Source organism: Ixodes scapularis, unplaced genomic scaffold, assembly GCF_016920785.2.
Source record: "Ixodes scapularis isolate PalLabHiFi unplaced genomic scaffold, ASM1692078v2 PGA_scaffold13__105_contigs__length_92229423, whole genome shotgun sequence".
NCBI classification, from domain to species: Eukaryota; Metazoa; Arthropoda; class Arachnida; order Ixodida; family Ixodidae; genus Ixodes; species Ixodes scapularis.
In genome coordinates, this window is record NW_024609839.1 from 62,061,943 (window position 1) to 62,078,439 (window position 16,497).

At 51.6% G+C, this 16,497-nt stretch overlaps 1 protein-coding gene across 1 annotated transcript in view; it reads right to left on the reverse strand.

Annotated features, from left to right (window-relative positions):
• Positions 1 to 901: 901 nt before the first annotated feature.
• LOC8035595 (platelet-derived growth factor subunit B) overlaps positions 902 to 16,497 on the reverse strand; it is a 28,952-nt gene continuing 13,356 nt past the window's right edge. Inside the window, exons 5-7 of the mRNA XM_029987129.3 lie at positions 3,397 to 3,584; positions 2,224 to 2,328; positions 902 to 1,096 (exon numbers count right to left, since the gene is read on the reverse strand). Coding sequence (XP_029842989.2) covers positions 902 to 1,096; positions 2,224 to 2,328; positions 3,397 to 3,584 — 488 coding nt within the window. The remainder of the gene's footprint in view (positions 1,097 to 2,223; positions 2,329 to 3,396; positions 3,585 to 16,497) is intronic.

The following is a 16,497-nucleotide window of genomic DNA, read 5'->3' on the forward strand; positions in this document are numbered from 1 at the left end:
GCCGCGGCTGCCAGCCGGCGACATATTCTCTTACAAATGAGAATAAACAAGGCTAACGGACGCACTCTTCACAGCGAAAGCAATGTATACCTCTCCATAAAAAAAAATGAAACAAAAAATTGTGTTCCTTTTTATGGTTATTTCCATCTTGCTTTTCAAATTCAAACGACTCTTTTCTCTCTCCCCCTCACTTTCTAATTTACACCCCCCCCCCCCTCCCCTCCCTCTTCCGCGCCACGCCGCCGCCGATCCGTTGATCCCCGCGCCGTCAACACGCCGCCGCCGGAGGTTCAAACACCGGCGCGCCGCCGCCGGCGATTTCTGACCGGCGCACAGGTCTAGACATGACTAGGAAAATGTTTTGATCCTTGCGATGCGAATTAGAATGATTACTGGGCGTGATACTGCTGTATGTATGTTTAGTTGTTCCTACTTTCATTATTTCATTACTCTTAGAACATAGTTGATAAAACTACATCTGTGTTCTTTTTTACTCATGTGTCACGCGGCAAGTGAGAGCTATTTGTTTTTGCTGTTAGCGCGTATTTTCCTCAGCTGATGTTTTTATCTGGCAGGTACCTGGAATGCGAGTAACCAATCTTATTCAGGGCTTGCTTTTGTTTGAGTGTGTTTTCCTGCATGCTTGCATTGCTTCTTTTTTTTTTTTTTTTTTTTTGCGGGGGGGGGGGGGGGTACATATGCTTGAGTTATTTCTACACTCGTGCATATGTAACCCGAAATAAATAAATAAACAAATAACTAGCACACCAAACCTTGAGCTACTTTTGAAAGGCTTGGGATCAGATCATCATCAGAGCCTTTTGGATGCATCTACCCAACGACTGGACAGATAATGCCCGGAGGCGCTAAATCGGGCGGCGGCGTGCTCCATCTGGCGGGCTCACATGCAGGCGCCGTGGTCGAAGTGAAAGCCCGTGGAGCACTGTAGTTCGGTGTGGCGGCAAACGCAGGCGCAGCGTCTCCCGTCCCACACCTGCAGCTCGGTGCAGTTGGGCGCCATCCAGGTGTTGGGGCAGACGCAGCGACACAACTCTTCCCGGTACACCTGACTGCCGCTGCAGTGGTGCGGACGCACCTGGATTGAAAGGGGTGAAGCAACAATGTTCGTGCTTTCAGCGAATACCACTTAGAATTATTCCCTCGACATTCATAACCTACGAAACTCACATTCATTTTTTTTTTCTCCAGGCAATAACAATAAGAAAAAAACTTTTTATTTTTTTATTTTTTTTTAATTTGCAGTCAGAACAAGCGGTTACGTGGTCTGGAGCCAGTTATGTGCCGCAAGCGTTTATCATAGCAGCGCACTGGGGTTGACAAAGCACAAGGGACGCGCTGAGTTCCACACATTAAACGGGTGGTGCAAAAATATTTGTACTTTCAGTAAATAAATACCGCTTCGAATTAGTCCTTGATCATTCGTAACCTACAAAACTTGCGTTAAAGTTTTCCTCACGCAATCGCAGTCGAAGAAGAAAATAAAATAAAAAAAAGAGCACCGTTTAGATTCTCAACTCGCAGCCAGAAAACCTGGTCTGAAGCCGATTATATGCCGCCAACGTTTATCATAGCCAAGGGTTTCCCCAGGAATTGAAATTAAGAGGTGTAACTATATTTTTAGTGGGAGCGTTGGGGAGAGGGGGGGGGGGCATTGAGAATAGAGGTCGTTGCGAATTAGGGGCCCGAATGCCTTTAGAAAAACAAAGGAGGGTTTACACCCTTTCTAGGGGTGTGTAAGGAAATCATTGATCATAGCCACGCGCTGGCGTTAGAAAGCACGAGCCTTAACTCACTTTCACGGCTTCATTTTGTGACCGCCAGGCACTATAAATATCTGAGGTCGGATTCACGAAACGATCTTGCGCCAAAAAATATACATACGACAAAACGTAAAAACAAATTCGTATTCACGAAACGAAATTGTCCCAAGTTTTGCGCAGGCTACGATGGAACCCTAGTCCTACGACTCGGGGAGCTCGGCAAAATATAAGCCTGGCAAGGCACTCCGACCTGCTCCGACGCAGCGTTTCTCCGATGGTCTCTGGCCAAGACCGTCTGCCCACGAAAGTACACGGTAAAGCATGTGCGCATGTGCAGCTCCTACAGCAGCGCCACCGCAGTGGTGTTTTCTTCTGGCTCGTGTTTTAGCGGATTCGACACCTCCCGTTGCCGCAGGTACGACCCTCCCCGGGACTCCTTTACCTTGCACTCGCAGTGGCAGCTGACGTGCTCCACGAGGCGAACCTTCTTGAAGCCCTCGAAGTTGATGGCGTTGGACTTGTTCGACGCCAGTCGGAGGGAGAACACCTGCGCGGGACACCCGACGATGGACATGCGCAACACGCGAGGAGACCTACAAGTCTACTGTCACTGGCAGGATGATTATGGCGGGGAGTCTCCTCGGATGTCCAACGTCCAGCACATGCTCGCTGCCTTCCGTTGTGCTTCGATTGTGCGTGCACGCTCGAGGTGATAACGAGACGCCGACTTTGTCATTCTCACCCCGTCGGTGACTGATACGCTAGGTCAACTATTCGGTTGTCGAATTTTTCTGACGATACCTTAAGGCGGACAGTTGTCATAATGCACCGAAGTTCCCTCTGGATTTGGTGGGAAAACTGTCGGCCGAGGCCCGGCCGCTCACAGCTTCCCATAGTCCTTCTCAGTCACGTGTCATGACGTCACAGACCTCGCTATATTTGGGAGCAATAAACCATTTCAGACACGTCTTCATTAATACAAATAATGAAATCCATAAAAAGTGAAAGCCGTTTACAACTCCCTGTAACGCCGAATTGGAGCGCAGCTCTTGAGGAGGAGGGAAGGATACTGAAGGTGGGGTAGACTCCTCCTCCTTCTCCTTCCCTCATTCTTTAATATGCTCCGGGGGGGTCACCTGACCTCAGGGGAGGTGGTCACGTGACCTCGGGGGGGGGGGGGGGGGGGGTCACGTGACCTCGCGGTTACGCCGACGCCGCTCAAGCCGGAAACGGGCGCCTAAGAGCTGCGCTCCAAAATTTAATTCGTATCGTCCTTCTGGTGCTTTTTATTCTTTAGTGCTTGCTTTCAGCTTTACTTCAGTTGCTTTGTGCATTATCAACTAGCACAATTCGTACAAAAAATGAAGGGGAGGGGGGATTGTAGACACTTCAACTACCGCTGTCTCCTCCTCACTTCATGTCAAACAAACCAGTAAAAAAGGAAAAAAGTGCTGCTTCTATCTATCGTGTGACACGGAAAAGTCCGTTATCTCGGCCGTTTGCTGCAGCCGGATCTATACAGCCAGTTCCCAAAGTTCCTTTCGGCGCCGCGGAGAGCATGTTACGCGTTTTGCAACAGGTCTACTATCAATGACCATCGCCGGGCGTCGATTACCTGCCGGGTGACGCGGCGCACGGCCAGCGGCCTGCATCCGAGCAGGTGGTGGCCGCAGCATCCAGCGCAGCGGTCCACGTCCGTGCAGGTCGGGTAATGCAGGGCCTCCGGGTCCCTGGGCTGGGGCACGCGCACAGGCACGGCCCGGGGACTGCACGCAGCACGCTTGTCCAGGCGCAGGGAACTCCCTGCGCCGGACGGACGGAGCCCCGAGCGGATGCATAAACATACTACGGCGTAACATACTCGAGGCCATCAGCACCGGATCACGAGAAAATGCACTTCTGAAATGTCCCGCCTGCATCTCCTGGCACCACACATAGTTCAGCGGACGTCCTCAAATTTTAACGTGAAACAGGATTTCGTGAAGCCGGGTGAAGTTTCCCCGCTAGATTTAGCGGGAAAATTGACGTCACGTGATATACACATAAATTCAGTTGGAAAATGATGTCACATGACGTCAAGTCACGTGACTGACACGCAAATTCAGTTTCCCCGCTAAATTTAGACGGAAGAATGACGTCACATGGCTTCGTGTCTCGTAACCTTATAAGGTCACTGGACAGTGACTTTAACATAACCTATACACAAATTCAGTTTCCCCGCTAAATTCAGCGGGGAAATTGACGTCACGTGACCTCTACACAAAATCAGTTTCCCTGCTAGATTTAGCGGGAAAATTGACGTCGCGTGACCTCAACGACGATTTAATTTTCCCGCCAAACTTAGCGGGAAGTATGACGTGCCATGACCTGAACACTAATTCAGTTTCCCCGCTAAATTTAGCGGGAAAAATGACGTCACACGGCTTCGTGTCACGTAACCACATGACATAAACCTCGGGACTGCAGGCAAAAAACGGCGGAAACACTAAAAGGTCTCGGGACCTTTTAGTGGTCGTGTTATTTTTTGCCTGCAGTCACGGGGTTTATGTCATATTTAATCTAAACCAGCTCGTTTGCGCTTTTGCATTCACTTCATTAACCTATACACAAATTTACTCAATTTCTCCGCTAAATTTAGCGGAGAAATTGACGTTATGTGACCAGTTCAGCTTCCCCGCCAAATTCAGCGGGAAATTCACATTACGTGACACCGGCCGCATATCGGTGCAGCCACGAGGTGCAGCTTAGAGCACTGCACGGGCCGAAATTTCTAGGCCCGGGCCGACCCGGCCCTGTAGAAACACTGCCCGGTCCCAGCCCGTCATTTTTTTTTTTTTTTTTTTTCTTTTTTTTAATATGAGCTTGAGTCTGACCGATTATAAACATGAGCCCGCAGAGATTCGCAGGCTTGAACCTAAAGAACTGTCCAAGCATAAAACGCGCACTCTCCTACTATGCTGGTGGAGCCCATACGTTTTCTTTTATCCACTTGAAAACTTTTAAAATGCAAAACGTATTTCTTTTTTTCTTTTTTTTAATTGCGCCGTGGCGATTTTGCAGTTCGCTTGTTTGTTTTCACTGAGCCTAAAATATCGATGAGCACACTTTTAGTTATGAGCAATTTAGAATTTGCGGCACACGATTGCTAAGAGCTGCCCGGGCTGGCACGGCCCGAAAAAGGTTTTTTTCGGGTGCAACAATTTTTGTACTTTGCGCTAATACCGCTTAAAATGGATCCCTAATTACCTATGAAACACGCGTTCGTTTTCCACCCCACGCAATAGAAGTCCCAGAAAAAAAATAATGAAGAACGAGCAACATTGGTGGTGTGGGAACCATTGGGTTCCCTCTATCCCTATCTAGGCCTAGCTTCAAGCAGGCCGTGGGAGTCGTCGTCACCAATGGCGTCGGCCTCCCGGATACAAGGAACCACGAGGCCGAATTCCCCGAAGGGGCCGGTTCTCCCTTGCCCTTTTGGGTGAACGCGCCATCGGCACACCCTTGGGAGTGATTATGGACGCGTCCCGTTTTCGAGTGACCTTCTACCGGCCTCCCCGGGCGCGTCTATTTCCCGCAGGCTACATAAGCCGGCCACCCACCTGTGGCCGGGGCTCTTGGTTAGGGGGGGCTACGCTCGACGGAGTATTCATCGTTATTTTACTGCTGCCCCTTCTCCGTGATCCTCCCAGTTCCGGCAGCGCGGACCTTTCTCCTGGTGATCCTGTCAATTAAGGCAGCGCCAACCTCATTTCTCTTTTGTTCCGCCTACGGGCGCAAAGCGTGTGGCGTAAGCCCAATAAACACGTTTCTACGGTATCCCTGTGTTTGGTGTGGTCTCCCGTCCACCGGAGCCTAACGGCAGTCAACGGACGGACCCGGCCGTAGCCGCCATAGCAGCGAACTACGGAGTGGGTGTTGCCTCACAGCGATCAGCAAGGTAAGTCGAAACCTACTTTATTGCATCCGACGAGTTACGGAGTGGGTATTTGCCTCACTGAGGACTTTGGGGTAAACTAGAATCCCACATCTGGCGCCCCAACGTGCGGCCCGTCCGGCGTCTGCAAACAAAGCAGCACGTTCGCAATGACAGCGAACCAGGCCAATTTCCGGCCTTGGACTTCGTGGACGGAGGGAGAGGCGAACGCCCGAAACCCGACGCCACCCAACGGCTTAGTGGCCAGGTCAGCCACGCACGGACACAATGCAGTGTCTTTTGAGCCGAGCTCGCTTCTAAGCGGAGGCGACCCAACATGTCCGGAATGCGCCCGAGGCATCCCCCTCCGCGACACTCCAGCCCACTCTGCTGAGCGAAGCGCACCTGCGCTTGTCGAGGTCAACCCCGCGCTCGCACAAAGCGCGGCGACGAAACAGGCAAATACAGCCTCGTACTGCGATGACCTTCTGACCACGGACTGGCCTGCAGCTTCCCCACAAACGGAAGACACTGCCGCCGTCTGTGAGCAATGGCCCAGCTCAGCGGCTTTATGCGCCACCGGGACCGACGGCTGCGCGGGGTCCTGCCCGCCCTTCGACTTCGGGACCCGCGCGGCGACGGACAACACTCTGTCCAGGGGCCGGCTGTTCCCGTCCAAAGGGCTCCACGAACCACCTCCACGACGGTGAGCGAACGCCGGGAACGTCGCAACAGACCGTATTTGTGAACCCCGGCATGTGGGGGTAGGCACCGGACGCGGTCGTTTTTTTTTAGTTCTTTTTGTTTTTAAGAGCCGGTAGGACATTTTGTTTTATTCAAGTCCTACCTAAGCCTTAAGAAGGGGGGAGTGTGGGAACCATTGGGTTCCCTCTATCCCTATCTAGGCCTAGCTTCAAGCAGGCCGTGGGAGTCGTCGTCACCAATGGCGTCGGCCTCCCGGATACAAGGAACCACGAGGCCGAATTCCCCGAAGGGGCCAGTTCTCCCTTGCCCTTTTGGGTGAACGCGCCATCGGCACACCCTTGGGAGTGATTATGGACGCGTCCCGTTTTCGAGTGACCTTCTACCGGCCTCCCCGGGCGCGTCTATTTCCCGCAGGCTACATAAGCCGGCCACCCACCTGTGGCCGGGGCTCTTGGTTAGGGGGGGCTACGCTCGACGGAGTATTCATCGTTATTTTACTGCTCCCCCTTCTCCGTGATCCTGCCAGTTCCGGCAGCGCGGACCTTTCTCCTGGTGATCCTGTCAATTAAGGCAGCGCCAACCTCATTTCTCTTTTGTTCCGCCTACGGGCGCAAAGCGTGTGGCGTAAGCCCAATAAACACGTTTCTACGGTATCCCTGTGTTTGGTGTGGTCTCCCGTCCACCGGAGCCTAACGGCAGTCAACGGACGGACCCGGCCGTAGCCGCCATAGCAGCGAACTACGGAGTGGGTGTTGCCTCACAGCGATCAGCAAGGTAAGTCGAAACCTACTTTATTGCATCCGACGAGTTACGGAGTGGGTATTTGCCTCACTGAGGACTTTGGGGTAAACTAGAATCCCACAGTGGCTATGCCGCCAATGTTGATCATAGCCACGCGCTGGGGTTGGCAAAGCGCAGGACACGCGCTGAGTTTCAGACATTGTTATGGCTCGGCTGCTGTTGCAGCGATTGAACACGGGTGCGGGACCCGAATGCTTCTCGAGCTAGCAATTATCACGAACCCAAGTCGAGTGCCCACGCAATGCTCGGGTCCAATCTATGAACCGCATTCAAATATCGTCACTTGGGTGTACCGCGATCCCCATGTTACGTCATCAAATTTTGCAAAGGAGAGATTGAATGAAAATTATCGCTTTTGTCCTTGAAATTACACCGCAACAAAGAAGTTTCTTGGCCAGTGGCGTTGCGTGTGAGCATCCTTGAGTCCCAGGTGTGCCAGTAAGCTCGTGTCAAGTGAAAAACATTCCAATTGAATATCGTTGCACCGCTCCCTTAAGCCCGGCCCAGGCCCGAGAAAATCCGTGCTACCCGGCCCCGGGCTCGTTTGGGTCGTGTCTTCGGGCACGTCCGGACGTTCCATGGTTACCCTGTGAGTCTTCATGGGACATCTGCACCACCTCAGTACGTTCAGAGCTAAAAAGCGAAGAGCTCGAGCAGTGGAGGCCCTTCTTCGGGTGCTCCGGAGCAGAAAAGACGAATCAGCAGCCTGTTCTATTATGCCACAGAACTAACCTACGGATCTTCCCCCGTCTGTAACACGCCCAATCGCCCTGGTTCTCTCCAACATACTAATTTGTTTACTCCCTTAAAAATAAGCCGGCCCTTTGGCTAACACCGTGTTAGCCCTGGGGTGTTACACGAACACCCTAAGGGTATTACAGCAACACCCTTGGGGTGTAAAGAGAACACCCGAAAAAGGGGGTGCTTGCCACCTTGGCAGCATCCTACAGATATTTTTTACGCGCACCAAGTTTACAAACAAGCACCACATACAGTTCTCACGTACACAGAAACGGCAAACACGGATGTTATGGGTCGCGTACGAGAGAGGAATCATGACTCTGGTGACAATTCGAAGACACACATCCGCAGGTGCGCACCTCCACCATTACGAAGATCACACTATGTTGCTCTGTTCTCGTCAACATATCGCGATGATTCGAAATATATCTAAGTTCAAGGAATGTACCTCCAATAGAAAGCATTATTAGAAGCAAAAATTATTCGAGATTGTCGCTAAAATAACCTCGCTAAAGTGGGTGTCAGTTTCGCGAACACCCTTCAAAAGGGGTGTTCGACTCAGAAGATGAGAAAAACAATTAAGCGCAAAGCACATACGCGAAAAATCCATCCGATATCCGACGTCCGATCTGGCAATACGACTCCCTGTCCGAAAAGTTTGGTCGCTTCAGACGTCGGATTGGCGATCCGGCGTGCGTCCGGCGTGCCAGATAGTTTCGCACGGCGGACGGACTGTCGGAAGCGTCCAGCCAATGACAGCACGGCTAGCGCGAACGTCATGATGACGTAATGGGTCTGGCGGGACGAACAAGAAAACGCGACTGACCTGGGCGACGGGAAGCCGGCCATGAAAGATTTACCGACGAAACTACAAGATATCCCCAACCTTCACCACAGCATATACGCAGACGATGTCACTCTGTGGATGGTAGGAGGAAGCGATGGCGCCATCCAAGACTCGCTGCAAGAAGCTATACGCATCGTGGAAGCCTACGCTAAGGAGCGCGGACTAGCCTGCTCTCAGGAAAAGTCGGAGTTGCTACTCATGGCCGGCACCACGGTAAAAACTCCCTCAGGCATCATACTGCAGGTCGGAGGCAAAGACGTCCCTCGGGTCCGGCGACTTCGGATACTCGGTCTGTGGTTGCAGGAGAATGGCAAGAACACATACAGCATCGGAGTCCTCCGTAACCACGCACAGCAAGTAGGAAGACTCATAGCAAGAATCGCCGGAAAACGGTACGGGATGAAAGAGCGGAATGTCATTCGCCTTATCAAAGCCTTCGTGATTAGCCGGATTGCCTACATTGCACCCTTCCTGGACTTGACACTCACGGAGAGGGATGCCATCGATCGCATCATCCGCTGCGTATACAAGAAAGCGCTTCACCTAACACCTTCAACAGAGACCAAGCGACTCGAGAAGCTTGGGCTTCACAACACCCTCTCGGAAATCATTGAGGCACAGAGGATAGCCCACTACGAAAGGCTATCTCTGACCACAGCGGGAAGAACCATCCTCACATCTTTGGGCATCAACTACTACCCAACAGGGCACAATACGCGAGGCTGGCTTCCAAACGAGCTACGCGAGCAACTAAAGATTTCGCCTCTGCCTCGTCACATGCATCCAGTGCACGACGCAGGCAGACGCATGGCCAGAGTGAAGGCTCTGGAGAACACTCTACAGCAAGGCTACGACGACTCCGAGGTGACCTATGTCGACGCAGCCTCAGCTGACAGGGGTCGAATGACCCTTGCAGTTACGAATCGCTCCGGCCAAATCCTCACGGCAGGCAGCATGTACACCAGCAACAGTGGAGAGGCAGAGGAGGCAGCCATCGCCTTGGCCCTCACCCTCAGCACCACGAAAGTCATCGTCAGTGACTCCCAGATGGCCATCCGCCAGTACATGCGTGGTCACATCTCTGACAAAGCCCTCAAGATCGCCACTGGTCATCGTCTGATTGACCACCCAGTCCGCATACTGTGGTCTCCAGCCCATGCGTCACTCCCAGGCAACGAGAGTGCTCACAGTGCAGCCTGCGCTCTTACCAACCGGGCTAGCACACCAAGTGAGCACTCGACCTTCGCCACGTGGAACCACGACAACCTCTACACCTTTAAGGGGGTGCTGGACCACTACCGAGTAGAACGCCGAGCCTACCCAGAGGCTCACAGCACTCTCAACAAGGCAGAATCCACCATCCTCCGTCAAGTCCAGATGGAGACCTTCCTCAACCCGGCGCAGTTGCACTCGTGGTACCCAGATACCTACGACCCGTCTTGCAGGAACTGTGGCGAGATCGCCACACTCCACCATATACTCTGGGGGTGTCCGGAGCTGCTTCTTCATTCGAATAATAAGGAGTTCATCAAGCAAGCCAGGCAACCAGGCGCCTGGGAATCCTTCCTGCGGGATCCTGACCCCACGACTCAGAAAATTCTAGTCTAGCTGGCCTCGGACGCCGCCGGGAACATCGCGTCTCGTCTGTCGACCGAGGGGATCGCTTCGTCAAGGGTCTCTCCCTAAGAGAGACTCGGTTGACGCGGGGATCTAACAGTCTTGGACCCAATAAAGTCTTCCTCACCTCACCTCACCTCACGCGTGAGTCCCACTGACGCATTCGAGAAAGATGGCTCCAGCAAAGAATGTACGCGATAGCCAGAACGACCTCCTAATCTTTTTGGGCGGAGCCGAACGGATCGTCATGTCGTATGCAAGGTCGGAAGCGTGTGTCTCAAACTGACGCGTGCGGCAATTCGGAGCGGCGTTCGTACGTCGGATCGGACGATTCTGCCGTCCATGTGTTTCGCGCTTTACACAGAGACAGGACAAACTGGCTCACTTCACATTTTTCTGCATCCTTTTTACGCCCTTCAAAAATTGGAGGGTGTTCTTGCAATTACTTCCCCATGCACGATCGGAAAGGGTGTATTACGTCGAAATTGGGGTGTTGAAAGGTTGTCACCTTGGTGTACATATCTGGAACACCCTTTTTACACCCTTAAGGGTGTAACAATGTTTACGTGTACTCACGCTTTAGACATAAAATGTACCCTAATGCACTCCTCGTACTAATGGACTCCATGTACCAGTGTTAATAAAAATAATAATATTACTATTACCATCATTATTATTATGACAGATCCATACGCAAAGATACGAATCGACTTTTTACCATTCATAGGTTTCTTTAGCCTTCCAACAACCGATATAGTCCTGTTCGGCTGCCCAGAGGGCGCGCCGGAGCAGTACTAGTGGCGCCGCGCTCTGGCGCAAAACCGCCCTAGCAGTAAGAGTCCGGCTGTAATGGCGACAAACACGTTAAAATTCTACTGCGGCCGCGTTGCAATATTATTATGGCTTTCTGTCTGTTAAAAAACGATAATTATTATTATGATTTTTTTTTTTTTTTTTTGGGGGGGGGGGGGGGGGGGGGGCGCTTCCGCAAAGAGAGGTTGCCTGCGTGCGTCTCCGGGGTGGGGGACATAATCCAGGCCTCACAAGTGCAAGACAGCGTCGCCTATGACATCTGCCTCAATATAAATGCGGTTTTTCTTTGCGGTTTCGCTCGCTCCTACAAGACAGAGCTCTTCGGACAAAGTTGAGGACGCTACATTGTTCAAATTGTGTTCTCGCACACAGCTGCGCTGTCGCACACACTGCTTGAACTCGGGTTTTAATTCTTACAAATCAAGTCAATGACGAGGCATGCACCGCCTGCCAGACCGCAACACTAAGTCAAGCTGTATAGAAAAACTGAAAAGGGACGCGAATATGGCCACTGCTCATCTTTTCTGTTCCCAGGCATTTTGAGGGGGTCGAACAACAAAAAATAAAAACGTTTACTACACGCCGCAACACATTGCGTTTGCGCACGTGTGCGCCTGTCAAAACGGTAAAATCGTAATTCACGCGCGTGCGTCAGTAGCCCACTCATACTTTTATGAGTAAAAAGAGTGACCGCCAATCGACTCACATTTGCGCTTCTTTTTTTTTTACCTTATATGACGTCAGAATGATAATTTTGAACGCAGTTGCGGTTTACTACAAATAAGTTTCTTTGCATATCGATAATAATCCCTGGAGAGAGAGAGAGGGGGTGTCACAGAATTCGAGCGTTTTGTGTGTTTGGTTTTTGAATTGATTTTTTTTCTTTTTGTTCTTGCCGGCTATTCGGCTGGCCCGGCGCATTGAGCGGCAGGGTTCGTTCCTCGTCCGTTTTTTTTTTTTGTTGTTTTATGACCCCCTGGCCCCGCGCGTTGAGCGGCGGGGTTCGGGCACCGTCCGTTTTCTGTTTTATGACCCCCTGGCCCCCCCCTCGTCCCGAGGACGATTCTCGCGAGGTTTTTAGCTGGTAGCGATGGGTCCCTCGGCTTCCCGGAATGTTGGGAATGGTTTCCAGATGTCCGAGTGGGGGTGCGCTGTATGGTTCGCTGGGATAGGCTCACTGCGGGGCCTGCCAGTGTGACGTGTGTTTTTGTTGATATGTATTTTGTTGTTGAAACTGTTGAAAACCAATTATTTTTTTGGCGAGGGAAAGTGCGGACCTCGGCTTGATTCCGAGCCGAGTTGGCCGAGTCAAGTTAGTGTGCGCGAAGACTTGGCCCGGGGGTGTACGCAACGCGAAGTTTGGGGCGGGACTGCGGTAGCGACGGAAGGCTGAGCACGGGAGGAGTTTGGGCTCCCTGGTCCAAGCGCTGCTTTGGGCGCCCAAGTGTGTGTGCGTTTGTGGGTGAGTGCCTGTGCCGAGGAGCCACGCCGACAGCACCCAGGCGCACATCGACCTCCCAGGTTCGGTCGGCATCGCAAGAGGCCGCGTCACCCCCCCATCACCCACCGGACTCAGGTTCGCGCCACTCACCCCCCATATTACTTTGTATAGTTTATCCCTCCTTTAGTTTTTTTTTGTTCCTTTGAGTGCAAGTACTTAAATTGCAGAAAAACTTTCTTTCTGAACGAGCGCTGTGTTTTTTTCAAGTACAGATATAATCATACAACATAAGTCGCGCCTCAGCGCTTACTCTATGGGGCGGTCTGTTGTGACTTGCTGTTGGAAGTTTTGTTTGTTTTGTTTTATGCATTGTCTAACGTATTTTCAGTAAACTATTTTTGTGGCTGAAAAGAAAAGAGTCTGTGTTGTTCATTCTCCCCTCACCGTGAGTCCGTCACCAGGGCGTGGACCTATCGTCCGGTCAGCGGTCCTATCAAAATTATAAATTTGTTTGCATAGGATATTATTTGGATCTTTTATTGTTAATTTTCACCGAACCTGTGACAGGGGGGAAGGGGGGGAGGGGACAAAGGACAAACACGAATCTCCAAACGCAGAGGTGACTATGCTTCGTTTCAGCTTAGGTCCGAGCGCGGCCTATGTTATGAGCCGAAGGGCCAATCATACAGCGCAAAAAGCGCAGCGTCATGGCGTGCTCTCTGCGCTTTTAGAACCAGCCGGCAGAGGAGCACGCACAGAGAAACGGCGAATACCGGCTGGTCCTATCAACTGCAGAAAGCACGCCATGACGTTGTGCCTCTTTCGCAGTTTGATTGGCTTTTCGGCTCATAACATCGGCCGCGCTCGGACCGAAGCAGAAACGAAGTTTAGCGCGCGACTGATAAAAATCCGCCTGGTCATCGAACCAGGGACCTCTCCATTTCCAGTGGAGCGCTCTAAACGGGATTTACGGTTTACGGGAGCGCTCGAAACGGGCTTTAACAGCTGCCACCTGCAGTCTAACACCAAAAAGGGTGAACGGCTTTCATGTTTAAAGTTATGATGATAATGCAAAGGTGGAACCGAGCTGGAGAGGGGGAACAAGGGGGACAAAGGACAAACACGAATCTCCAAACACAGCTATAGTGGCTGTTGCGCTAAACTGAAAATGGAGAGGTCCCTGTTCGATAGGGCCTGAAGGTGGATTTTTTCGGTCGCGCACCAGTCGTGCTTTGTTTGGAGATTCGTGTTTGTCCTTTGGGCTCCTTTGTTCCTCCTCTTTAAAAATTATTACCGTTATTCTTATTTAGCTCGTTTGCACCTTCGCATTAATTGCATTATTATCATTGCTTGATTTTTGTTTTGTTTGCTGTTTAGGCTCAGTTATACACTTTATATCACCCTGCGACAGAAAAAGATCGTCAATATTACTTCCTTCTCTCTGCGAAAAAATGTAATTCATTTTGAATTTCAGTTATACAGTTTCAGTTATTTACCTTTGTGAGATGCCCCGTCCTGGTCCCCTTTGTGTTGCTTTCATCTTATACATCTGACATTGCCAACACGCCCTAATTCGTCGACCCAGGAATGTTCTAATGCCTAATTTTCAGAGTTCCTTGGAAAGTGATTATACCTGTTGTGGGCTAAATACGCCATTTTATAAATAGAGACAAAAACTTAGAGTACAGCAGTCGATGCGTTGAAGTTAGTAGATAATAGGAGTATACGATTATCTGCCTCATTTTACCTCAAATCTTTTAACTCTTACTCGCTTTCTCTTGTAAGCATCGGGGAACAAAATTGGCGGGTAAGCAAAGTGAGCTTGGTTCTCAAGTTTGAACTTGTTTTAAAAAATGGTAACTGCATATTCGGGTTTCTTTCGCCGACAACCACGGGGAACCAAATTAGCTTCTACATTAGGAACTTATCGTAGAACGTCAGCTTCGGATGGCAGGTCCTGCGGGCGCGAGCTCAGTCCGCCCTCGAAGTGACGGCTCCCCCAAGCAACGCAAAACTCTTGCACTGCTCTTGCGTGTGATCTACGAAAAGTCCCTATTAACGTGACAAGTAAGCAGGCTGCACCACTGAAATATACGACGAGATAATGAAACAATAATTAGCCCTGTCTTCCGTACAGCTGGTGATTCGTGTTCCTGGCCATCCTTTTTTTTTTTTTTTTAATCGCCTCTTAGGAACCGAATAAAACTTTTCTAAAAAAACTTTTCAGGAGACACATTAACCTTTCTGCTCAATACAATGCTGTGGCATCTACAACAGTACCTAGTTCCCTGCCCTTTTGCATTCGGTACATTACTTTACGAAGCGCGAGGCCAGCGCGACAAGCGGACCAGTCTCCAGCGTTTCCTGCTCCTCGTACTGCTAATGCTTAGCCGATTCACACGACGGACCAAATCGCGATTTTCGTCCGCGGACCGTGTACCACGTGACCGGGACGTCACCGATTCCTGCGATCCGCGCCTCCTCCGCGGAGGCGCGGACTGATAAAGTCGAGCGCCTTTTTCACTCGCGGACGTTTGGCGGCAGACTGACTTGGAAAGCATTTAGTCTGGCAACGGTACATGGTTTTCTTGGTATTTTGCTTCTGTGCGTTCAAAACAAAAATGGCGCGTCGTTGCGTTTTGTGCGTTTGTTGGTTCATTTTGTCGTACGATTCTTGGTTCCACGCGTGAGAGAAACTCCAGAAACTCTGTCCGGCTGACGCGACGCAGGTTCCGGTGCTCCGGGTCCGTGTCAAGAAGCTCCCGTCAAAACTAGTCTAGCACCGCAATAATTCTTGCACGTCCAATCAGGATTTCACCGAGCAAGCCCTCTCTTGTGGATGTGGTGTGCTTGAGTCTTGTGCACGAGCGCGGAGTGTGTGAAGGCATCTCCAAACGCCCCTCCGCGAGCCCAGAAGTTCGTCACGTCTACGCCGAAGCTTTCTCGGGCAGGATCATGCCTGTGTCACCGTCATGCTTTGGGTTAGTAAAGGTGGCGCTTCGCGCGAAGCCTGTCCCGGTGTTTTGTTCTCGATCTGTACGTAGCAGCGGCGTACGATTGGGCGCGTTAAGTTAACGCGCTCGAGCGCGCTCCAGCGGTCAGAGTGCGCTCGAGCTAAACTAAACGACATCGTCTCACTTCCGGTGCACGGTGGCGGAGCGCGCTCCGCGAGCTCCGTCGTCGGAGATGGTGCGCGAGAGCTCGAACAGGTTGGTTTCCGGTGAGATGACGGCGTTTCCGCTCTCGCGGCCAGTCTCGCGGTTACTCGCGGTGGTTTCACGCGGTGGTCACGGTGGTGGTGGTGGTCTCGTACGAGACGAAGGAAACATCAAAACCCCAAGCGTTTTGGGCTCAGGGCCGAGCCAGCCGAGCCGCCGGGCCACTCTGGACCAGAGGCGTCGGGTGCGCGCAATACCTGGCGAGCGAGTTCGCTTCCGAACGCTCCGAGGATGCCACCGCGCTCGCCTCGCCAAACCTCGCCGATCGCGACCGGACCAACCGAACCCCACGGCCGAAAGGCTCCGGCCTAGCCAGGAACGGCACCGAGGTAGGCCATTCGTGGGTAGGAGCTGCTCGTTCTGCGCTACCATGCAGTGCTTGGACCTCTCGGCGTCGTTCGTGCTTGCGCCGAAGCTTTTAGGGACTCCCTCGGACCCCTCGGACGCTCAAGTCGCGCCTGCTTGGATGCGTGGATATTTCGACTGCGATCGCTTGGCAGCTCGTGCAATCGTTCCGTCATCGTGGAAAATAAAAAAAAAAAAGAAGAAAAAAGCATGGTGCTGGTGTAGAAAGGTATGCATACATCCTTGAAATGCTTGTCGAAGTTCTTTATGTACCT